At 38.5% G+C, this 24,000-nt stretch overlaps 1 protein-coding gene across 1 annotated transcript in view; it reads left to right on the top strand.

Moving 5' to 3' along the window:
- LOC115225482 (netrin receptor UNC5C) overlaps positions 1 to 24,000 on the top strand; it is a 69,003-nt gene that overhangs the window by 26,674 nt on the left and 18,329 nt on the right. Inside the window, exons 5-10 of the mRNA XM_029796437.2 lie at positions 2,026 to 2,451; positions 6,194 to 6,295; positions 6,904 to 7,070; positions 9,351 to 9,587; positions 12,713 to 12,859; positions 14,659 to 14,829. Of these exons, the coding sequence (XP_029652297.2) occupies positions 2,026 to 2,451; positions 6,194 to 6,295; positions 6,904 to 7,070; positions 9,351 to 9,587; positions 12,713 to 12,859; positions 14,659 to 14,829 (1,250 nt within the window). The remainder of the gene's footprint in view (positions 1 to 2,025; positions 2,452 to 6,193; positions 6,296 to 6,903; positions 7,071 to 9,350; positions 9,588 to 12,712; positions 12,860 to 14,658; positions 14,830 to 24,000) is intronic.

Consider the following 24,000-nt stretch of genomic DNA (forward strand, 5'->3'; position numbering starts at 1 on the left):
GGGACACCATATTTTGTTATGCAACTGTAATATACTACAAAATATATTAAACACTTTATAAGTGAATACTGTGTCCTACCATGTTAGCAGTTCTGGTAAATCACTTTTTAAAGTTAACTCTACAGATTTTTCTATAGAAATTTTAGCCAGCACTGGAGGTTACAATATTTCATATACAAATATGACTATATAAACAATGTGATTAAAGATAGAAAAATAAGTAATGAGTGTATATGCACATTTCAGGAGTTATTGCTCCATCTTCAGTATCACATCCAAATCATTAATCATCCATGAACATATTGCTTAAATAATCACTAAAATTAGTGGTGTAACATAATTGGATATAACACATTTACATATTAAACACAAGTTATGCAACTATATTATATGCAACCATAATATATTACCAAGTTAGTTCCAACATATTTTTCTCCTCTCTCTCTCTCTCACTCTCTCTTCATTTTTTCCTCTTATTCCTTTCTGTCAAAGAGCATAGGCTCAAAACATCAAAGACTTTTCCATTCATCCTGAGCGTCAAACCAATACATCTGCTTGTTGTTCCCTCACCTGTCTTTCTCTTTTATTTTCTGTACATTTGAGCCTTACATTAAAGGTTTGTAAGTCAATATCATGTCCTACCTGTGTTAGCAGTGCAGTGCAATTCAATCAATTTTTAAAGTTTTCTCTACTGATTTTCTACAGAAATTAGAGACAACACTGAAAGTTATGACATTTCCTATACGAATACAGCTATGTAAACAATGCAATCAAAGATAGGACAAGGGTGTATGGGCATATTTCAGAAGGCTGGTGTTCTACATCCATACAACCTGTGTAACTGCATTTTGTATTTCCCAAACAGACAATTCTTATAAACTCACCAAAGACATTTTAAGATTTGTTCAAGATATGTTTCCAGTTGCGATTAAACTGTAATTTCTTACTTGTTAGATAAAGGCTTGGAGATTATTGTTTGATGACATTATTTAATTAGAAAAAAAAAGTTTTAATTTGCTCTGAGATTGTTTTAATTTGCTTTCAGGCCTGTTTTAATTTGCTTTGAATTTCTTTCATGAATATTCTAATCTGTTCTTGAAATGTAATTGTGTGTGTCTATCGTCATCGTCATCATCGTTTAACGTCCGTTTTCCGTGCTAGCACGGGTTGGACGGTATCTCTTTTATAAACTGAGACAGATGTGTGATAGCATTAATTCTTAACCTGTTCATTCCCATCCGTGTCTATAGCTGTCTTTCTTAGAATTTGACATGTGTGGTGTAGTGATGTTCATGCATGCCTTGTTTATTCTTCATCTTTCTTTCATACACACGTTTGTACGTGAGTATATGTATGTGTGCATACAGGTTCTCCTTTCTTTTTATTATATGGAAAATTCCTGGAGCTGGTTTCCAACTAAGATACAAAGCTCCATCATTGGAATGTAGATAACAAAAACAAATTCACATTGGGAACCTAACTAAACTCTTACATATTTTTGCTGTTCACTTACAGATTACATTTATAATGCACAAGTATGTGTGTGTGTTGTGTGTATGTCTGATGGCACATGGTTCAGGGATTAGAGCATCGGGCCCACAATCGTGAGATTGTGAGTTTGATTCTCAGACTGGGCTGTGTGTTGTGTTCTTGAGCAAGACACTTTATTTCACGTGCTCCAGTTCACTCAGCTGTAGAAATGAGTTGTGACATCACTGGTGCCAAGCCGTATCAGTCTTTGCCTTTCCCTTGGATAACATTGGTGGTATGGAGAGGAGAGGCTGGTATGCATGGGCGACTGCTGGTCTTCCATAGAGAAAACTTTAAAAAGTGATTGAATCGCACTGCTAACACAGGTAGGACATGATATTGACTTGCCCAGACTTGTGCCTCAGAGGGGAACTTTCTAGTTGCAATCTATACTCATTCATGGCCAAAGGGGTTCTTTACCTTACTTTACCTTTATGTATGTATATGTGCTTGTGTATGTATGTATCATATATATTTCCATTTTAACCATTCCAGATATGGTGTCTGTTCAGCCTGATTTGACGCAAACAGTGGTCAGTATACGTCCAGCCAACGTCGACTCACCAAACAACAACATTGAACCAACAGTCGACAAGACAGCCTCAATGAGCAACAAGTCTCAGCAGCTGGCACAGACCCTATCAAAAGGGGGCAGCAAGCATGGCCCTGGTGACCACCTATTGACAGAGAATCCCCTTGGTGGCTCCATGGAGAAGTTAGCCATCAAATCGCATCCCAAGAACACAATGTCCATGAGTTCAAGCATGTCAATGAACCAGAGGCCAATCTCAAACGGAGATGTCCAGTCAGCCAGTCGGTTATCACTCATGTCCACCCAGTTACCATGCAACATCGAAGCTGATGCCGTCATCTGGGGCACGTTTACACACACTGGTGGACGACTGTGCCTCAATGAATCAGGTAAGTTATGTTATTAATGATGGTGATGATGATGCTAGTTATAGTAATGATGATAAATTATCATAATTTCAAATTTCGTTAAAAGTCCAGTAATTTCAGGGAAGGCTGTAAGTCAATTACATCAACCCCAGTGTTCAACTGGTCCTTATTTTATTGACCCTAAGAGGATGAAAGGCAAAGTCAACCTCAGCGGAATTTGAACCCTAATGTAGACATAATGCCACAAAGCATTTTACCTGGCACCCAAATGAGTGGCACAGATGCTTCAAAAGTGGAAGAGAGTCACTGGAAGACCTTCCATGAGTCACCCTGGAAATTAGGTATTGGGCATCAAAAATTTGTCCATCAAAGAGGGTTCTACCACAATCTTTTGAAGCATTTGAGGGGGACATTTGGTGAAAGTGACCAGATATGTGGTGTGCAAAGAACTGGATTATTCACTGAGCTCTCCTCACTCATAACATGGAATTGCTTCTGCACCTGCCCTATTCACTGGATTTAGCACCTGCATACTTTCAACTCCTCCTCAAGATGAAAATGCTGGTAAAAGGTCACCACCATTGTCAAGATCCAGATCAAATCACAGAAGATCCTTGGCTTACTTACAGAGAATGTCTTTCAGGCAGGATTCCAAAAGTGGCAGGAATACTGTGACCATTGGTTATTTTGAAAGAGATGATGTTAAAACTTAGGTAAATGAGTTATTTTTTTATTAAACATAACTAGTCTGGAACCTTTTGATACCACCTCATATATCTATACATATAGACATAATAATATATGTGTGTGTATATATATATATATATGTGTGTGTGTGTGTATATATATATTATATATATATATATATATATACTCTTTTACTTGTTTCAGTCATTTGACTGTGGTCATGCTGGAGCTCCACCTTTAGTCGAGCAAATCGACCCCAGGACTTATTCTTTGTAAGCCTAGTACTTATTCTATCAGTCTCTTTTGCCAAACCGCTAAGTTACAGGGACATAAACACACCAGCATCAGTTGCCAAGCGATGTTGGAGGGACAAACACAGACACACAAACATATACACACACATACATATATATATAGATATAGATATATATATATATATACATATATACGACAGGCTTCTTTCAGTTTCCATCTACCAAATCCACTCACAAGGCTGTGGTCAGCCCGGGGCTATAGTAGAAGACACTTGCCCAAGGTGCCATGCAGTGAGACTGACCCAGAACCATGTGGTTTGTAAGCAAGCTACTTACCACACAGCCACTCCTACGCCTATATAAAATATGTATATAATATATGTAATATGTATATATATATATATGTATACATATATACATGCGCGCGCGTACATATATATAGTTGGGGAGGCATCGTAGCCTTGTTTTGAGAGGAATTCTTTGGAGTTTCAATATTTTACCTCTGGATAGATGGGTGTTTTGTTGATCACCCTTAAACGACCTTTCTTCCTGGACCTTTTGAGTGGGTTTGGCTATACAACCTGAAGAACATTCTATCTGTGCCCCACCTGCAAGGTTATGCACTGTTTATCTTGATATGATGTTACCATGTCACCACAAATATGGTTGTGATCCATGTGCCTGGTGTACCCTTATCAGACAGGTAATCATTATGGTATATTGGGCTTCATATATTTGTCCCCAACATGAATTTGATGTCATACATTGCTCTCACTCAATAATAATAATAATAATAATAAGGATGGAAAAGTGTGCTATGTTAAAAATGAAACTAGGAAGATTTGAAAGAAACGAGGGAATTGAAATGCCAAAATGGGCAAAGAATGAGAGCAGTCAAAAAAGGACAATGGTATAAGTACTTGGGAATACTGGAAGCAGATGAAATAAAAATGAAGAAATGAAACAAATTACAATTGAGGTGTACACAAGGAGAGTCAGAAAATTATTGCAATCAAAGCTGAAGTCCAAAAATTTTATTGAAGCAATAAATTCAAGAGCAGTACCATTAATAGATATGGTGTTGGAATTAAAGACTGGACTAGAAACGATATATGAAGAAACTTGACAGAAAAATTAGGAAGTTGTTAACAATGTATGGATCCCACCATCCAAAAACTGGTATCAACTGGCTGAGAGACGAGGGTGGAAGAGAGTTAATAGCAGTAGAGGAATGTGTACAGATGGAGAGAAAGAGTTTAGTAGAGTATTTACAGAGCAGCACAGAAATAATACTAAAGACAGGTAATGAAGACAGAAACCACCAAAGACAGGTGATGGAGCACTTAATAAGGAGAAAAGGACAAGAACGAAATACAAAGAGAGCAGACAGATCAAAGGGAAACCTGTGAAGGGCCAATTTTGGAGAATCACTGAAGACGTATGTGGAACAAAACCCTGGGCTTGGTTAAAAAAGGGGTGATTAAGAAAAAGAAACAGAGACCCTAATTGTAGCAGCCCAAGATCAAGCGATAAAAACAAACAACTTGAGAAAAATATGAAGAGAATGTTTCAGAAAAATGTAGAGTCTGTGGAACTTGGAATGAGACATTGTGGAAGAGTACCCCAAGTTGGCACAGGAAGAATATAAGAAACTGAGGCACGACCAGGTTGTAAATGTTTTACACTGGAAACTGTGCCAGAAATGGGGATTTGAAGCTGGAAACATATGGTAGCCTCTTTGAGTTGAATGAGTACTGGAATTGAAGAAATGTAAGATTTTGATGGGACTTTGCTATTGAAATGGACAAGAAGTTAGAAAATAATAGACCAGACATAACAATTATAGGTAAAGAAAAGCAAAGTGGCTTAATTATCGACCCCTTGTGCCCATATGATTCCAGGATCATAAAGAAAGAGGAAGAAAAACAAAGAAAATGCAATCCCTTAAAGTTTGAAATAGGAAGAATTTGGAGCATGTGAACAGTAAAGGTTATACCTGTAGTAATTGGTGCATTGGGAACAGTAAACCAAGATGTAGACAAATAGTTGAAGGAGATTGAAATAGAATGCCTGGTAGGGCTCCTACAAAAAGTTTGTCTCTTAGGGAGAGCAAGGATGATTATCAGAAGGGTTCTAAACACTTGGAAGACTGCTGAAAACTTGTGGATACCTAAGGTTACAGGTAGTAACCTGCTAGCCACATAATTCCTACTAAAATTTCTAGTAAAATAATAATTTTGGGTACAAAGCCTGAAATTTGTGGGGAGGAGCTTGTCAATTATATCGACCCCTGTGTGTAACTGGTACTTATTTCCTCAATCCCAAAAAGATGGAAAGCAAAGTCAACCTCTGCAGAATTTTAACTCAGAACGTAATGACGGATGAAGTGCTGCTAAACATTTTGCCTGGTGTGCTAACGATTCTGCCAGCTCACCACCTTTATAATAATAATAATAAGAAGAAGAAGAAGAATGATTTCTTTTCTTGGCCACAAGGGTGCAAGACAACCACAACAGAGGATGAGATACGACACACAATCAAGGGAAGACACTACAACATTAAAGGATACAACAAAAGGATATATATATAAATGTAAATCAAAAAAATAAATAATTAATCCCCAAAAGCAAGGGTAATTTAGTGTAAACCCCAAACAAAAAATCCCTGATTGCTCTACTGTCTCCTGGGCATAGGTACTGCCATCTTCCAGTTTCTTTCCTTCTACTTAGAAAAACATACTCCGAGTAAATCCATTCAACCTCTCCAGTCTTGGTACTCTCATCTTCCATCAATAATGCGTTTCTGTTTATATCCTGTTTCAGGTGTGAGTCTAACTGTTCCCGAAGGTGCCATTTGTAAAGGAGATAGTGAAGAGGTGTTCCTGGCCGTATGTAGAGATGATAAAGACAGACCTAAATTAACAGGTAATTTGTTGCTATGACAACTGTGTCACTAGGTGGTCCATTGGGTCTCACTACCATGTAGAGATCTGATACATAAGGCAGAAGGGTGTGATTTGTGGGAGATTTGGCTGCTATTTCTACCAGGCCTAGCTGTCTCATCAGAGATTTCCCTCATTGGCTTATACACACACACACATGCATCAGATAGTAGGGTGTGGTATGAGGAAGATTTGGCTGCTATTTCTGCCATGTCTAGCTACTATGTAGAGGTATCCTTCATTGGCTTATACATGTATACATACATATAACTGTAGAACGTGATTTGAGGGAGACTTGGCTGCTATTTCTGCCAGGTCTAGCTACCATATAGATTCATTGGGAGACCACTACATGGTAGGTAGACCTGTTAGAAATAGCAGTCAAATCTCATATGACACCCACTTCCATCTTCAAAGAACATACTCTATGGTCCCAGATTCCCTATTTGGAAAAAAAAAAGCAAGCAACACCATACACATATACCACAACCACCAGATTTAGACACCACACCGCCATCATACCACTTCCACCACACCACCATCATACCACTTCCACCTCCCCCCACTAACATGTTGTTCTCTTATTTCCAGACAAACAGACAATACTCAGTCCAGTAATTCTGTGCGGACCCACAAGTGTATTACTGAAGAAACCTGTTGTTATATCGTTCCAACATTGCGCCAACATGCGGCAGGGTGCCTGGATATTGTCAGTCTACAACTGCGACACACCCATAGATGAAGCTTCATATTGGACAGTAAGTGACCATCATTGCTTAAAGGATTGAACTTACTGTTTGTCTATTTGCCTGTCTTTCTCTTTTTCTGTGTTTGTCAATGGGTTTATCTAATCACTCTATGTCTATCTTGTATATCTTGGACTTAAATATAATATGTAACGGTAAAATCCCAGGATCAAAGTGTAGGAAGTTAGTAAGCTTCAAGTAGTCAATAGAAGATAAAAAAACAACTTTCAGGAACAACAGTGGTTTATTGACGTAGAAGTTGGTAAGTTTTTCCAACATCAAAGTCCAGTAAGCTGGAAAAAGTTACTTGTAGTTTACAGTTAGCAGCAGGGGTTGCTGTGTGTGAATAAAAATCCCTTTTGGACCATCTCTCCACTGTTGCCCCTACTGTATATATTATTGAACATTTATGGTGCATTTTAGAAAAACAAGTAGGGAGTCGATATCTTCAACCATCATCACTACAAGAACTGGAGAATGTTTTAGCTGAAGAATGGACAAAAATTCCTTTGGAAACAATTGAAACTTTGTACGAGTCCATAACTCATAGAATTCAAGCTGTAATCACTGTCAAGGTGGTCCTACTCTATATTAAAATAAATTTGTTTGAAATTTTAAGGCGTTTCCATTATTTTGTCCAACTTCTGTATGTATGTATATATATATATATATATATATACCAGAGTAAGCACATAAATGTGAAACAAAGTGGACAAAAGAGTACTCAAATACCAGAGGTAGAGTAATATGCTTTAAAATCAGCAGAAATATAACAAAAGCTGTTACTCAGAGTTTCACGTTCCCATTCGTAGGACAGTTTTGTTATGTATATATAATAAATTTATCACTGTCTGTCTTAAATTTTGTTATGTATGTAGATTTTTTGCATTATATCTCTGTGTGTGTGTGTGCAATGCTGTCTGTGTGCTTTTTTCTTTCTGATTAGTCTGATTAACAGCCAATTAGTATTTATTAACAATTTCACAATTATCTCAATCAAACTTAAATTTTTATTATTTTTCATAAAGAGGACAATTCAAATCATTAATGAATTATATTAATTATAATTAACTAAAACCATAAAGTTATTGTTGCTGTGTTTCTGTTTCATTTCAATTCTATTATTAACAATTAATACAATAGCAATAACTATTAATTAATGATTCATGGCTTCTTAATTAGTTGTAATCAAGAGTCTAGCAGTGCTACAAAACTTTCTCAACATACTCTCTATACCAGAGTTTCTGAACCATATTTTTGCCCATGGATCCCTTTGATTCCTGTTAGAGGGACCTTCCTAGCTATTTGATGTTTTTAAAAAAGTCCTATAATATTATTAGAATTTAATCATCATCATCATTTAACCAGGGGTACAAATATATGAAGCCCAATATACCCATCATGACTACCCATCTAATAAGGGTACACCAGGCACATGCATCTGGCAACTTTTAAAAACCAAGATACTTCTAAATCACTATGGCTTTATAACCAGAATAACAACATCCCTCTTCATTTCTTGAGTAAGATTATACAGATTTAGAAAAAGATGCAGGTATGTCCTCAACTACCTTATGCACCCTGTATATATATAATTCTAGCATCTAAGCCCGGTTTCACCCGGTTTGTTTGGATGATGTGGCTGTGATCATTTTCAGTTAGGCATAATCTATAACAGCTTTTCTCAACCATATCATTTCGGGTCCCCTGTTTCGATTGGAGCCTCCAACTGTATGAAAATTTCCTGGCCCCACCCATTCAGAAAACAGCTTCTAAGCAACTGATTGTTTTCATGGTGGGAGAAAGAGGGGAATTCCATTAGAAAATGCTTTAATCGATTTTCTCGGTAAGTAGGGGGGGGCAAAGTAAAAAATACAAACTGCATTCCAATCTATGCACCCATCTCCACCTGTGTGCCATTTTTCACGTGAATCCACCCAGCCGTTTGGCTGTGAACCTCAAGACAAGAAAGAATATAATGACTGCCCATGTCCAATTTATATTATAGATCAGTGGTTTTCAACCAGGGTTCTGCAGAACCTTAGGGTTCCGCCAGTACAGTCCAGGGTTCCGCCAGAACAGTCCAGGGTTCCGCAAGAAGTTACAAAAAGTTACAAATCGACAGTAATTTTTAATTCTCCTGTGCAGATATGTGTGCATAGGACAATTGAATTATTGCACAGGGGTTCCTCGAGCCAGTGAAATGTTTTCTTGGGGTTCCGCTCCAGCAAAAAGTTTGAAAAGCACTGTTATAGATAATGTAATGTTCACCCTTTTCTTCTCTATTTTCAGAAACTTGTTACCCTCGGCCAAGAGACAATCAACACCCCTATATACACCCAGCTCGACCCAAACCATTGCCACATAATGACTGAACAGCTCCACCGTTATACACTCATAGGCGAGTCAGTGCCTGGAGGTCGTGCGATTAAAATTCTGCGTCTTGTCGCCTTTGCACCCGCTATGCCACCCTCAATGGATTACAGCATCAGGGTTTACGTTGTGGAGGATACCCAAGATGCGTTGGAGGTAAGAACACTCACTCTTCTATATTTAAGAGATGAGGGATTATGAACATTTACGTTCAACGGATATTTGTCCTCATCTTGTTTGTTGTTAACACAACGTTTCGGCTGATATACCTTCCAGCCTTCATCAGGTGTCTTGGGGAAATTACAAACCTGGGTTCTCATTCCTAAGGTATTTTTCAATGTTGTTATTGTTGTTATTATTATTAAGAAGGCTGTCCTACACCATATTAAAATAAATTTGTTTGAAATTTTAAGGTGTTTCCATTATTTTGTCCAACCTCTGTATGTATATATATATATATATATATATACCGGAGTAAGCACATAGATGTGAAACAAGGTGGACAAAAGAGTACTCAAATACCAGAGGTAGAGTAATATGTTTTATTTAAAAGCAGCAGAAATATAACAAAAGCTGTTACTCAGAGTTTCACATTCCCGTTCATCGGACAGTTTTGTTAACAATTTGTTGATGAACGGGAACGTGAAACTCTGAGTAACAGCTTTTTTTATATTTCTTCTGCTTTTAAATAAAGTATATATATATGTATATATATATATGTATATATATATATAGAGAGAGAGAGAGAGAGAGAGAGAGAGAACAAAGAAGAACAAGCAAAAATAACCAACAACACAAGGATGTGGTACAAGTACTGTGTTATTGGACACTCAGGAAAGGAAAGAAAAGAAAGGATTTCACTCTATCAGCTGAAATGTGTTAACAACAAACAAGATGAGGACATATATCTGTCGAATGTAAATAATGAACACACTCTGGGTTTTTTTTTTTTTTTGCATAGGTACATTGTCTATTTGAGCAAGACACTTTGTTTCACCTTGCTTAGACTACTTGGCTCTATACATGTACCAGCTAACTACTGGTGTAGCCCCCCCCCTCTCTTTCTCTCTCTCGCCTACTCTTTCTCCCTCCCACTCTTTCTCCCTCACCCCAGAGGACAATAAGATCCCTAATGTTCTGCTGAGTTAAGACAGGTAGGGAGATGGCTGTGTCTCATTGTGACTCCATCTGCACCTAATACAACCAGCAAAAGCAGGGTATCAACTACAAAGTCACATGCAGTTCCAAATAGCTGCCATCTCTTTATATTTCTGTATACATGTGTATGTCTGTGTACACACACACACACACACACACACATATTTAGGCTAATATGTGTATGTGTATATACATGTGTGTCTGTGTGTACACATACACATACTCATATATGTGCAGGTTAGCAACTTGCCTTACAACCAAAGGATTCCAGGTTCAGTCCCACTGTGTGGCTCCTTGGGAAAGTCTTTTCTGCTATAGCCTTGGGCCAACCAAAGCCTTCCGAGTGGATTTGGTTGAAAGAAACTGAAAGAAGCCCGTCGTATACATATATATCTATGTGTGTGTGTGTCTTTGTGTTTCTTTTGTGTCCCCCCTCCCCCACTGCTTGACAATCAATATTGGTGTGTTAACACCCCTATAACTTAGCAGTTCAGCAAAAGTGACTGATAGAATATGTACCACGCTTTAAAAAAAAAAAAAAGAATTACTGGGGTCGATAGGTTTGACTAAAAATTCTTATACTGGTTTCAATTATAGACTGTGGCCATGCTGGGGCATGGCTGCACTCTAATGACTGAAACCAGTACAAGACAGATATTTCTTTGTATTGAATGCTTTTCTCTCCGTTTCCCCAAAACAATGGGAAACTTAATTCACCGAGATGCAGCTTGTAGCAAGATGTGTGTGCACGTGGTGCACTCTGGTTGCATGCATTTTGAAGTGTGGAGGTGCACACAATTTATGAAATTGCAATATTATGTCAGTTTGTGTGACTAATGCAACATGTGCATAAATGACTGTGCAGCAGTGTTGATTGGTTTAGGAGGAGGAGGAGGGTTGGGTAGGAGGTTATTGTTGATCAATACAAGTATTGGTATTAAACTGTAGTAGTTCATAGGATGCAGGTGGTGGTGGTGGTGGTCGTGGTTGTGTAGTCCCAAGTCACCCTGATCCACTTGTCCTATCACGCACAAAGTAGGTAGCTGAAGTTTGACATATTCACATCTCTACACACTTTCGCATGCAGCAAAAGAATGTGTGAGATGCAATGTGACAGTCTGGACATTTTGTACTCTCTCAGTGTGACAGTCTGGACATTTTGTACTCTCTCAGTGTGACAGTCTGGACATTTTGTACTCTCTCAGTGTGACAGTCTGGACATTTTGTACTCTCTGTGTGGCAGTCTGGACATATTGTACTCTCTCAGTGTGGCAGTCTGGACATTTTGTACTCTCTCGGTGTGACAGTCTGGACATTCCATACTCTCTCAGTGTGACAGTCTGGACATATTGTACTCTCTCAGTGTGGCAGTCTGGACATTTTGTACTCTCTCGGTGTGACAGTCTGGACATTTTGTACTCTCTCGGTGTGACAGTCTGGACATATTGTACTCTTTCAGTGTGGCAGTCTGGACATATTGTACTCTCTCAGTGTGGCAGTCTGGACATATTGTACTCTCTCAGTGTGGCAGTCTGGACATATTGTACTCTCTCAGTGTGACAGTCTGGACATATTGTACTCTCTCAGTGTGACAGTCTGGACATTTTGTACTCTCTCAGTGTGACAGTCTGGACATTTTGTACTCTCTCAGTGTGACAGTCTGGACATATTGTACTCTCTCAGTTTGGCAGTCTGGACATATTGTACTCTTTCAGTGTGACAGTCTGGACATATTGTACTCTCTCAGTGTGACAGTCTGGACATATTGTACTCTCTCAGTGTGGCAGTCTGGACATTCTGTACTCTCTCAGTGTGGCAGTCTGGACATTCTGTACTCTCTCAGTGTGGCAGTCTGGACATAGACTCTCTTTGCTGTTTGGTTGATTTCTGTATTCCTGAAAATGCTGTATGCTCCAACATGCAGTAATATTGTAGGGGTCAACAGTCTTACAATAACTTTCTCCTCCATCTCTCTCCTTAAAGGAGCTTTTTTTACAGTCCAACCTTCTTCTCCAAGTCATGCAAAATTAAGCATCTCTCTCTCTCTCTTTCTCTTTGTCTTCCTTCCTCTCACTCGCACATACACACACACACTCTAACTCTTTCTCTCTTCCACACAACAGGGTGTCATCCAAGTTGAGAGGAAGCTAGGTGGGCGCCTCCTCGACAAACCAAAACAGATTCCATTCCAAGATGGCGGAAATAACCTGTGTCTTACTATTGAAGAACTTTCCTCTGGATGGAGAAGTAAATTAGCTGCTAATTACCAGGTGAGTTAATTACTTTCCCCCACTGCCCCCCCCTCTTCACCTCACCTCACCTTTTACTTTGTGATGGTGGAGATTTCTGGTGTTTTATTTACATAAATTATTCTGTATTTAATTCTTGTTGTTTAGCCCCAGGTCAGTCCTGATCAAGTAGATTTATGATCAAGGATCTTCCAGCTCTGACGATCCCATCTTTTATTTAAGCATCTATTGAGTGAGGTCGTTGCCAGTAGCGCCTGACTGGCCCCCGTGCCGGTGGCATGTAAAAGGCACCCAGTACACTCTCGGAGTGGTTGGCATTAGGAAGGGCATCCAGCTGTAGAAACTCTGCCAGATCAAGATTGGAGCCTGGTGCAGCCATCTGGTTCGTCAGCCCTCAGTCATTCGTTCAACCCATGGAAAGCGGATGTTAAACGATGATGATGATGATCTTGGACTACATCATCTAATGTATGGTAATTGGTATTAGTGGCTATAATTGTTGTTGTTGAGTTTCCATGAGACCCTTCCTAAGTCTACTCTGTCCACAGGTTCCCTCCACAACGAAGAGATCAGCACTTCTTTATGCAGATGTCCTCATCCATATGCATCATGTGACCAAACCAGTGCAGTCTTCTCTTTCATATTACAGCTGATGCTGCTTATACCCAATTTTTCTCTAAAGGCACTTCCTGTTTGTATATGTACATCATTATCATCATCATTTAATGTCCCTTTTCCACGCTGGCATGGGTTGGACAGTTTGACAGGAGCTGGGTAGCTGAAGGGTTGCCATGACTCCATATCTGTTTTGGCATGGTTTCTATGACTGGATGCCCTTTATAATACCAACCACTTTACAGAGTGTACTGGGAGCATTTACACAACACCTGCACAGGTGTGTTTATGTGGTACCAGCACCCGTGAGCCCACAAGATTAGGATCACTCAGCTGAAGAGGGACGTAGAGGACATACCTGCATGCAAGGAGAGCCTTGATTTTACTTTGCTTGAAGTGTCTTCTCAAGCACAACAAACTGTTTATTCCTTCTCGAGCCATGCCTGACTCATAAGAGCCAGTTTCCCGGTTTCCTTGGCGTATTGGTTCCCCACCTGGACGGGACACCGGTCCATTGCAGGTGAGCTGCAAGATGCAAGAGGAAAGAGTGAGAGAAAGTTGTGGCGAAAGAGTCAGCAGAAGTTTGCCATTACCTTCTGCCAGAGATGCGTGGAGCTTAGGTGTTTCACTCATAAACACACACATCGCCCGGTTTGAGATTCGAACCCGCAATCCCTTGACCGCGAGTCCCCTGCTCTAACCACTAGGCCATGTGCCTCCACACAACAAACTGTTGGAAATCTTGGTCCCCTGTCATCCCCTCTGTGAGGCCCAGCATCTGAAGATCCTTTCTCACCACTTTGTCCCACATCTTCCTGGGTCTACCCTTTGTCTTATACTCTGAATTGAAATTGTTTTAAATTATATTTTGATTAACCTGTCATACACAAAGAATTACCTGGAATTCTGATTGTTTGATATATTTAACCAAATTCCTAACACTGACTTCTTCATAGGTATCTGCCTGGATTTATTAATCCCTTTTACCTCTACGTTCTGAGTTCAAATTCCGCTGAGGTCGACTTTGCCTTTCATCCTTTCAGGGTTGATAAATAAAGTACCAGTTACGCACTGGGGTCGATGTAATCGACTTAATTCCTTTGTCTGTCCTTGTTTGTCCCCTCTGTGTTTAGCCCCTTGTGGGCAATAAAGAAATATATATAATAACGTATGTATCATGCTCTTCCTATTTACCATTCCAACAGGAAATTCCGTTCCGCCATATCTGGAGTGGTAACCAGAACAACCTCCACTGCTCGTTCTCCCTGGAACTCCTCGACAGATCCCAACACAAGATCAGTTGTAAGATCCAAGTTTACCAGAAAGCTATTCTCAGTAACAGGCAACTTCTTCATGTTTTCACAAATCTCAAAGACGTAAGTACTCTACAAACCATTTTGTCATCTTCTTCCTCATCTGATCGTTGTTGTTGATGTTGTTTAGCCCAGGGCCAGTCCCCCACTTCAATCCTTTGGTTCAGAGACATTCAGTCTTTAACCATATGTCTTTGTGATTCTGTTGTTATTCAAATCGTTGAGTGTGACCCAAGGCAGATTTAGCTATTTTTAGCACGTTCTGCCAAAACATAGTTTGTTATTGTTGTTTAGCTCTCCAGAGGCACCTCTTCCCCACCTCATTACTTTAATCAGTGACCTTAGGGTCAAAGGCATTCAATCTATAATCATATGCCTTTGTAATTTGTAGCTTTCATATTTGGGAATGATTGGGTGTTATCTGAGACAAATTTAGCTGTTATTTCTAGCATGCTCAACAACGTCATAGCTCGTTGTTGTTGTTGTTGTTTTTGTTGTTGTTGTTTTTGTTGTTGCTGCTGCTGTTGAGCTCCAGGGCTACCCTGTAAGAGTAAACATTCTATCTGTGGCAATCCCTCTTCATTTCAGATACAGGATATAAAAGTTTTCCATTCTTGCAAATGATTCGGCATGAAGTGGACTGCTAGCAGAATACACAAAAATATAAAGAATTGTTATTGCTGCTGGCACAAGAATTAAGTGAGGAATGGGATAAAATAAGATTCTTTACAGTATTTAGTCAATGAAGATGTTTAATGGAATGAGTATTTTCTCCAAATTCAACTTTACTTTACTTTCATCCGTCTGGCATTGATAAAATAAAGTAGCAGTGAAATACTGGGGAAGATTTAATATTCCTATTAAACATCCAAGATGTAAATGGAATTATAAAAGAAGACTAATACTAACTTTACCTTTCATCCTTTTGGGATTGATAAAATCAAGTGCTAGTCAAGTACTGGAGGTCAAAGGTGTCAATTAACCCCCTTCCTTAAAATAATGAAAATACTCTACTAAACTCTTTCTTTCCATTTGTACACATTCCTCTACTGCTATTAACTCTCTTCCACCCTGGTCTCTCTTCAAGTACAGCCAGTTGATATCAGCTTTCGGATGGTGGGATCCATACATTGTCAACAACTTCCTAAATTTTCTGTCAAATTTCTTTATATCGTTTCTTGTCCAGTCTTTAATTCCAACACCATATCTATTAAGGATATTGCTCTTGAATTTATTGCTTCCTGACCATTTCCTTTTCCCAAATCCTTATTATTATTATTATTTTAGTTTAGCTCAGGTTTGGTCTCATTCCTGGTGGGAATTATGTGGCTAGCAGGTTACTACCTGTAACCTTAGGTATCCACAAGTTTTCAGCAGTCTTCCAAGTGTTTAGAACCCTTCTGATGATCAATCCTTGCTCTCCCTAAGAGACAAACTTTTTGTAGAAGCCCTACCAGGCATTCTATTTCAATTTTCTTCAACCATTTGTCTATATCTTGGTTTACTGTTCCCAACACACCAATTACTACAGGTATAACCTTTACTATTCACATGCTCCAAATTCTTCCTATTTCAAACTTTAAGGGATTGCATTTTCTTTGTTTTTCTTCCTCTTTCTTTATGATCCTGGAATCATATGGGCACAAGGGGTTGATAATTAAGCAACTTTGCTTTTCTTTACCTATAATTGTTATCTGGTCTATTATATTCTAACTTCTTGTCCATTTCAATAGCAAAGTCCCACCAAAATCTTACATTTCTTCAATTCCAGTACTCATTCAACTCAAAGAGGCTACCATATGTTTCCAGCTTCAAATCCCCATTTCTGGCACAGTTTCCAGTGTAAAACATTTACAACCTGGTCGTGCCTCCATTTCTTATATTCTTCCTATGCCAACTTGGGGTACTCTTCCACAATGTGTGCCACTGTCTCATTCCAAGTTCTACAGACTCTACATTTTTCTGAAACATTCTCTTCATATTTTTTCTCAAGTTGTTTGTTTTTATCGCTTGATCTTGGGCTGCTACAATTAGGCTTTCTGTTTTTTTTGTTTTTTTTAATCACCCCTTTTTTAACCAAACCCAGGATTTTGTTCCACATACGTCTTCAGTGACTCTCCAAAATTGGCCCTTCACAGGTTTCTCTTTGATATCCCTGATGTGCTCTCTTTGTATTTCGTTCTTGTCCCTTTTCTCCTTATTAAGTGCTCCATCACCTGTCTTTGGTAGTTTCTGTCTTCGTTAATTGTCTTTAGTATTTTTTTTTCTGTGCTGCTCTGTAAATACTCTACTAAACTCTTTCTTTCCATCTGTACCCATTTCTCTACTGCTATTAACTCTCTTCCACCCTCGTCTCTCTTCAAGTACAGCCGGTTGATGTCAGCTTTCGGATGGTGGGATCCATACATTGTCAACAACTTCCTAATTTTTCTGTCAGGTTTCTTCATATATCATTTCTGGTCCAGTCTTTAATTCCAACACCATATCTATTAAGGGTAGTACTGCTCTTGAATTTATTGCTTCAATAAAATTTTTGGAATTCAGCTTTAACAATTATTTTCTGACTCTCCTTGTGTACACCTTAATGGTAATTTGTTTCATTTCTTCATTTTTATTTCGTCTGCTTCCAGTATTCCCAAGTACTTATACCATTGTCCTTTTTTGACTGATCTCATTCTTTGCCCATTTGGCATTTCAATTCCCTCGTTTCTTTCAAGTCTTCCTAGTTTCATTTTCAATATATTGCACTTTCCTTTTCCAAATTCCATTCCTACACTATTTGAGAAATTGTGGACAGTATGTACAAGATTTTTAAGCTGTTTCTTACCTTTCACGTAAACCTTTATACCATGCATGAAAAGGAGATGATTTATCTGACCATTTCCTTTTCCCAAATCATAAGCAATTTTAACTTTTTGTAGTGTCCATGGTGATTGGTATGAAGACCAATGTGACTAGCAATGGAGATAAGCTTTCACCTTGGAATATTCCGTGTCTGATGTCTGATGTTCACTTTTCTGAGTCTGTTTTCCTTTGATCAATTCAGTATTCCAATATTTCATACTTTCATTAAGCATTTTCTCTGTGTTTCTTACTATTCCAAACATGCTCATTGTTCTACTCATCCATCTGTGTGGTACCATGTCATATGTGTTTTGTAATCTAGCTCTGCTACCTCCAGTCCCGTCAATCTGCATCTGCAATCTCTATCATTTTCTTGACTAATAAGTGTTCTCTTGTTGCCCTGCTTTGTTTCCTGTATCCTTTCTGTTCTTCTGGAAGTAGAGTACTACTTTCCAGATGGTTTTATAACTCTTCCACCAAGACACCAGCCATAAGCTTCCACATAAGTGGTTAACAGGTTATAGGTCAAAAGCTTGATGCCAAGTTCCCTTTCAAAGGATCCTTGAGGCATAGTAGCATTCATGCAGACAGGGACCTTGCTGCAAGCAGTCTTCCAGCTGCATAATGATCCTTTCATGAAAATGTTGTAAAGTTCTTCAGCCAAATAGTCTTGTACTCCATTTGGACCTAGGCCTTTTCAATTTGCTATTTTTTTAAAACTTCTGTCTCATCATATGTAGATTAATTCTGATGCCCTTTTGTCTTGGCACTGTTGTCTTTCCACTTTTGTCAGCCACTCCACACTTTCTTTATGTCCCGTTGACCTGTTCCACAGCTTTCCCAAAAATTCTTTACTTTCATCAACATCTAGAATCAGTTCCTGGTATTGGCCTCCCTCTATTTCCTCAAATAGATGCCTTCTATTCTGTTTAAAACCTTTGCAGTTGGCTTCATATCTTTTCAATTTGGCCTTTAATGTTGTCACCTTTTGTATCAATTCCTCATATACTCTTTGGTTCCCTCTTTCTTTTAACCTGTCCACTCAATTTTCTGATTGCTACCTTATTCTTAAACTCTCCTCTCGTTATCCTTTTCAATTGCCCCAGTTCTTTCTGTGTCTTTTCCAGCTTCATTCAAATTCTCTTCCTCCAATTTGATTCTTTTCATTTGCTTTCATATTTTCAGTTTTTCACTTGTCACCTACCATGTTACCTACAACATTAGCAGCAGCTGTGATTAGTCGATTTGTTTCACTGATGGTTTCTCTTTTAATCATGCTTAAAGCATCCTTTACTCCGCCCATGGCTTTCCTCATTTGTTTTCTGTCCATATATCTTACATTTGATGGTACTTCACTGTTCCTATCAGACATTTTACTTTGCAACACTTCTAAAATCTCCTTCTCTTCATCATTCAAGTCTTGTACAGTACTTACTGTCACTTGTCCACCTAGATCGTCTTCATTACTTACTTTATCAATATTCTTTGGTATTTTGCAGTTTCCATCTGTTTCGTGTTCTTCATCCCTTACTGCTTTCTGCTACTGCTCTTTCCTCTCTCCTTCTGCTCTTCTTTTATTGTGTCTCTGTATTTCTTCAATCTCTCCTCCCAAAATCCATTTGTTCCCACAGATTGCTTTTACTTGCTCCATCAGTTACTGAGTGGATGCTTCAAAACCTCCTTTTTCATCCCATATTCTCTTCATTCAATTCATGAACCCTCTTTTATTTGGCTCACTCTCCAGCCAGCATTCTATTACTATTTTTGTTTACATCTTTTTCCCATTCCTTTGTTTTTCTTTTCCACTTTTGATGATGACCTTCCGGAGTTTGATCAGATACTCCCTGTCTGCCATGCGTGGACACCTTCACTGTTAACAATTCCTGTTGTGGTCATTATTTAATTTTGACATCACTCATTTGTAATGCTAGCCAAGGTTGCAAGAGTCCACACCTACCTTGGAGTACACTGATTTTAGTGCCAGTCTCATTCAATCCATTGTTTTATATTTTTGTATTTGACATTTTCACTCCTGAGAATTTTGGTGTTTTTATTGAGTCACCTTGTCTAGAGGGGTTACCAACCAAGGCTAAAGGGACCCCTCTTCCCATAAGACAGATGCCAAAATTATTATTATTATTATTATTATTAATGTCAAGGCAGTGAACTGACAGAATTATTAGCACACTGAGCAAAGCACTTGCAGCATTTCATCTGTCTTTACATTCGGAGTTCAAATTCCACTGAGGTCAACTTTGCCTTTCATCCTATCAGGGTCAAGAAATTACCAGTTATGCACTGGGGTCGATGTAATTGACTAGCCCCCTCCCTACAAATTTCAGGCCATGTGCCTTTAGTGGAAAGAATTGTTATTATTATGGCTCGTAGAATCATTAATGTGTCAGGCAAAATGCTTTGTGGCATTTTGTCTGTCTTTACATTCTGAGTTCAAAACCTACCGAGGATGACTTTGGCTTTCATCCTTTTAGGGTCAATAAAATAAGGACCAGTTCAGTGCTAGGCTTCATGTAATCAACTTGTCCACTTCCCATAAATTTCAGATTTTGTGTTTATAGTAAGAAAGAATTATTATTATTATTAAGGTGCAGGAGTGGCTGTGTGGTAAGTAGCTTGTTTACCAGCCACATGGTTTCAGGTTCAGTCCCACTGCATGGCACCTTGGGCAAGTGTCTTCTACTATAGCCTTGGGCCAACCAAAACCTTGTGGTATTTGTGTGTCTGTGTTTCTCCTCCACCAACGCTTGACATCCGATTGTGGCGTGTCTACATCCCCATAACTTAGTAGTTCGGCAAAAGAGACTGATAGAATAAGTACTAGGCTTACAAAGAATAAGTCTTGGGGTCAATTTGTTCAACTAAAGGTGGTGCTCCAGCATGGCCACAGTCAAATGACTGGAACAAATAAAAGAATAAAAGAAAAGGTGTCGAACTGGCAGAATCATTATGAAACACAGGGCAAAATGCTTAACAGCATTCTGTCTGTTTTGAGTTCAAATCCCACTAAGGTCGACTTTGCCTTTCATCTTTTCAAGTTGATGAAATAAGTACCAGTTACACACTGGGGGTGATGTTATCGACTAGTCCCCTCTCCCAAAATTTCAGGCCTTGTGCCTTTACTAGAAAGGATTATTTAAGGTGGTGAGTTGGGAGAATCGTTAGTCGCTAAGGTCATCTTTGCCTTTCATCCTTTCGGGAAAATTAAGTACCAGTGAAACACTGGGGTTGATGTTATCGACTAGTCCCCTCCCCCAAAATTTCAGACCTTGTGCCTGTAGTAGAAAGGATTATTATTATTATTATTGATAGAGATCAGAAAAATTCCTTGTAGTAATCTTCCAATTCTTTACCTTCTGAGTTCAAATCTCACAAGTCAGCTTTACTTTCCACTCTTCTAGAGTTGATAAAACACCCTTCAATTAATGAGGTCAGTGTTACCGACTAAGCCCCTTCAGGCCTTATATCAACGCTGGAAACAGTTGCTGTTGTTTTATAATTGTTGTTTTATTATCACTTTGTTGCTGTTGTTGTCATGATTGTGGTTGTCAAATTTCACTGAAAAATAATCAAAATGTGTGGAGAGGAGGTTCTTCCTCCTAGCAAAATACTTTGCATCGTGGATGAGAGTGGCAAGCATGATCCCAGGGAACAGGTTTTTGGGAGGTATTGCCCCCACCACCACCACCACCTTGTGGAGAATTTTCTTTGAATTTATTTTTTTTACCTAATTTTGTCTTTGCTATTTTCTTTATGTATACAATTTTTTTTAATGTAATCGCACGGTGTATTGTCCTGTACTGGCCGTGATCTGTTTTGTAAACCCTAGGCTAATGAAGAAGGCATTATTATTTTTATTATAATTGTGTTGTTATTATTATTATTATTATTATTATTATTATTATTATTATTATTATTATTATTATTATATTAGGGTCAATGTAATCAACTTTGACCATCCCCTCGAACTTGTGGCCAAAATTTGAAACTGAAGGCAGTCAGCTGGCAGAATACTCAGTGACATTTCGTCCGTCTTATGTTCTAAGTTCAAATTCTGCTGAGGTTGACTTTGCCTTTCATTCTTTCAGGGTCAATGAAATAAGTACCAGTTGTGTACTGGGGCTGATGTAATCAACTTAACCCATCCTCCTAAATTTCAGACCTTGTGCCTATAGTAGAAATAATTTCTATACTATTATTGAGTGAGAGAGCAGTGCTTGCCACCAAAGTGACACTGGGGTAAGATATATGAAGCCCAATATACCCATCATGACTACCCAGCTGATAAGGGTACACCAGGCACATGCATCACAACCATATGTGCATGAGATGGTGATCACATATCAAGATTAACAGCGCATGACCTTGCAGGTGGGGCCCAGTTAGACTTTTCTTCTGGTTGAGTAACCCATCCTGCTCAAAAGGTCCCCGAATAAGGATTGTTTAAGGATGTTGAACGAAACACCCATGTTTCCAGAGGTGAATTATTCAAACCCCAAAGAATCCCGCTCAACACGTGGCTATGATGCTCCTCCACTACTTCTGCTCGTGATCAGAAATGCACATATCGTCAGCCACCAAGGGACATGTTCAACTGGTTAAGGTCAAACAACTGACAAGCAAATTGAACAGAATATTTGCTGTAGTCCATCTTTTATATCAAGATAAAACATCTACATAATAATATTTCCAATCAGTTAAAATGAGAAGCCATGAGAGACAGTGCCTGGTATTGTATTAGGGCATTTATAATTATTATTATTATTATTATTATTATTATTATTATTACTATTATTATTATTATTATTATCATTATTATTATCATTATTAATATTATTATTATTATCATTACTATTATTATTATTATTATTAATATTATCCTTATTATTATCATTATTACTATTATTATTATCATTATTACTATTATTATTATTATTATTTTTATTATTATTATTATTTTTATTAATACCATTATTATTATTATTACCAAGGCAGTGAGCTGGGAGAATCATTAGCATGCCAGGCATTTTGTTCAATTTTTGATTGTGAGTTCAAATTCTACCAATGTCAGCAAATACCAGTCAAGCACTGGGATCAATGTAATCGATTACCCCCTCCCCTCAAAATTTCAGGTCTTGTGCCTATAGTAGTAAGGATCATTATTGTTATTATTGGGAAGTTGATCAGAATTCTTTCAGATTTATACAGTAATACCTCCCCAACAGCATTTCGTTAAAACCTGACAGATCCAACCATTGACATGTCTAACCACAGCCAGCATCTTCCAAGAAAAGAGAAAGAAAAAGACAAGATGGAGGGGGAAAAGAAAGGGGGAATAGGGAGGAGTGTGAGAGAAAATATAAGTGAAGAGAATGTAAGAGAGAGAGAGAAAGAGAGAAGAATTGGAGAAATGCTGGACTGGTACTTTAACAGCTCCTTCAATGACCAGGATTTGAACTCAACAGCTGACAGATCAAAATGAGCTTCACAAAGCATTCTTTATCCAATGTTGTTTATATAGACATAAATGTCATAACTTTTAGGGCTGACATTGAAATTTATAGAAAATCTGTGAAGAATCTGAAAAATAAAAATATCACACTGCTAACACAAGAGCAAGGCACGTTATTGATTTGTAAACCATTAATATACTTAGTGTGGAGGCGCAATAGCCCAGTGGTTAGGGCAGCGGACTCTCAGTCGGAGGATCATGTTTTGATTCCCAGACCGGGCGTTGTGTGTGTTTATTGAGTGAAAACACCTAAAGCTCCACGAGGCTCTGACAGGGGTTGGTGGCGACCCCTGTTGTACTCTTTCACCACAACTATCTCTCACTCTCTCTTCCTGTTTCTTGAGTAATGGGAGAAACTGAGAAACCGGGCCCATGAGCCTGGCTGTCTCACACATCTACATAGCAATTTGGAAAACTGAAATAAGCAGAGGTACCTCAAGCAGACACAGCTGGGTTTTTTAACCCAAGCTACACAATGTGTTTGTATTTCAATTCTTTTTGTTAAGGAGTTCATTTTTTTCATTTTAATCCTTTCTGTCGAAGAGTGTTGGCTCAAAACACGAAACACTTTCCATTCTTCCTGAGCTTTAAACTAATACACCTGTTTGTAGTTCCTTCATCTGTCTTTGTCTTTTTTCTATTTGAACTATATATATATATATAGGTGTGTGTTCACTGTCATCATCATCATCATCACCATTTTGCATCCATTTTCTATGCCGCCATTTATTGGATAGGTTGTCAAGATCCAAGTCCTTATTTGAAGCCACCACCCCCATAGAAAAGTCAAAAGACCATGTATCATTTATATATTTCTTTTTCGGCTTTGCTTCGATGACTGAATACGTCTCCTTCCACCCAAA

This window comes from Octopus sinensis, linkage group LG27 (assembly GCF_006345805.1).
Source record: "Octopus sinensis linkage group LG27, ASM634580v1, whole genome shotgun sequence".
NCBI classification, from domain to species: Eukaryota; Metazoa; Mollusca; class Cephalopoda; order Octopoda; family Octopodidae; genus Octopus; species Octopus sinensis.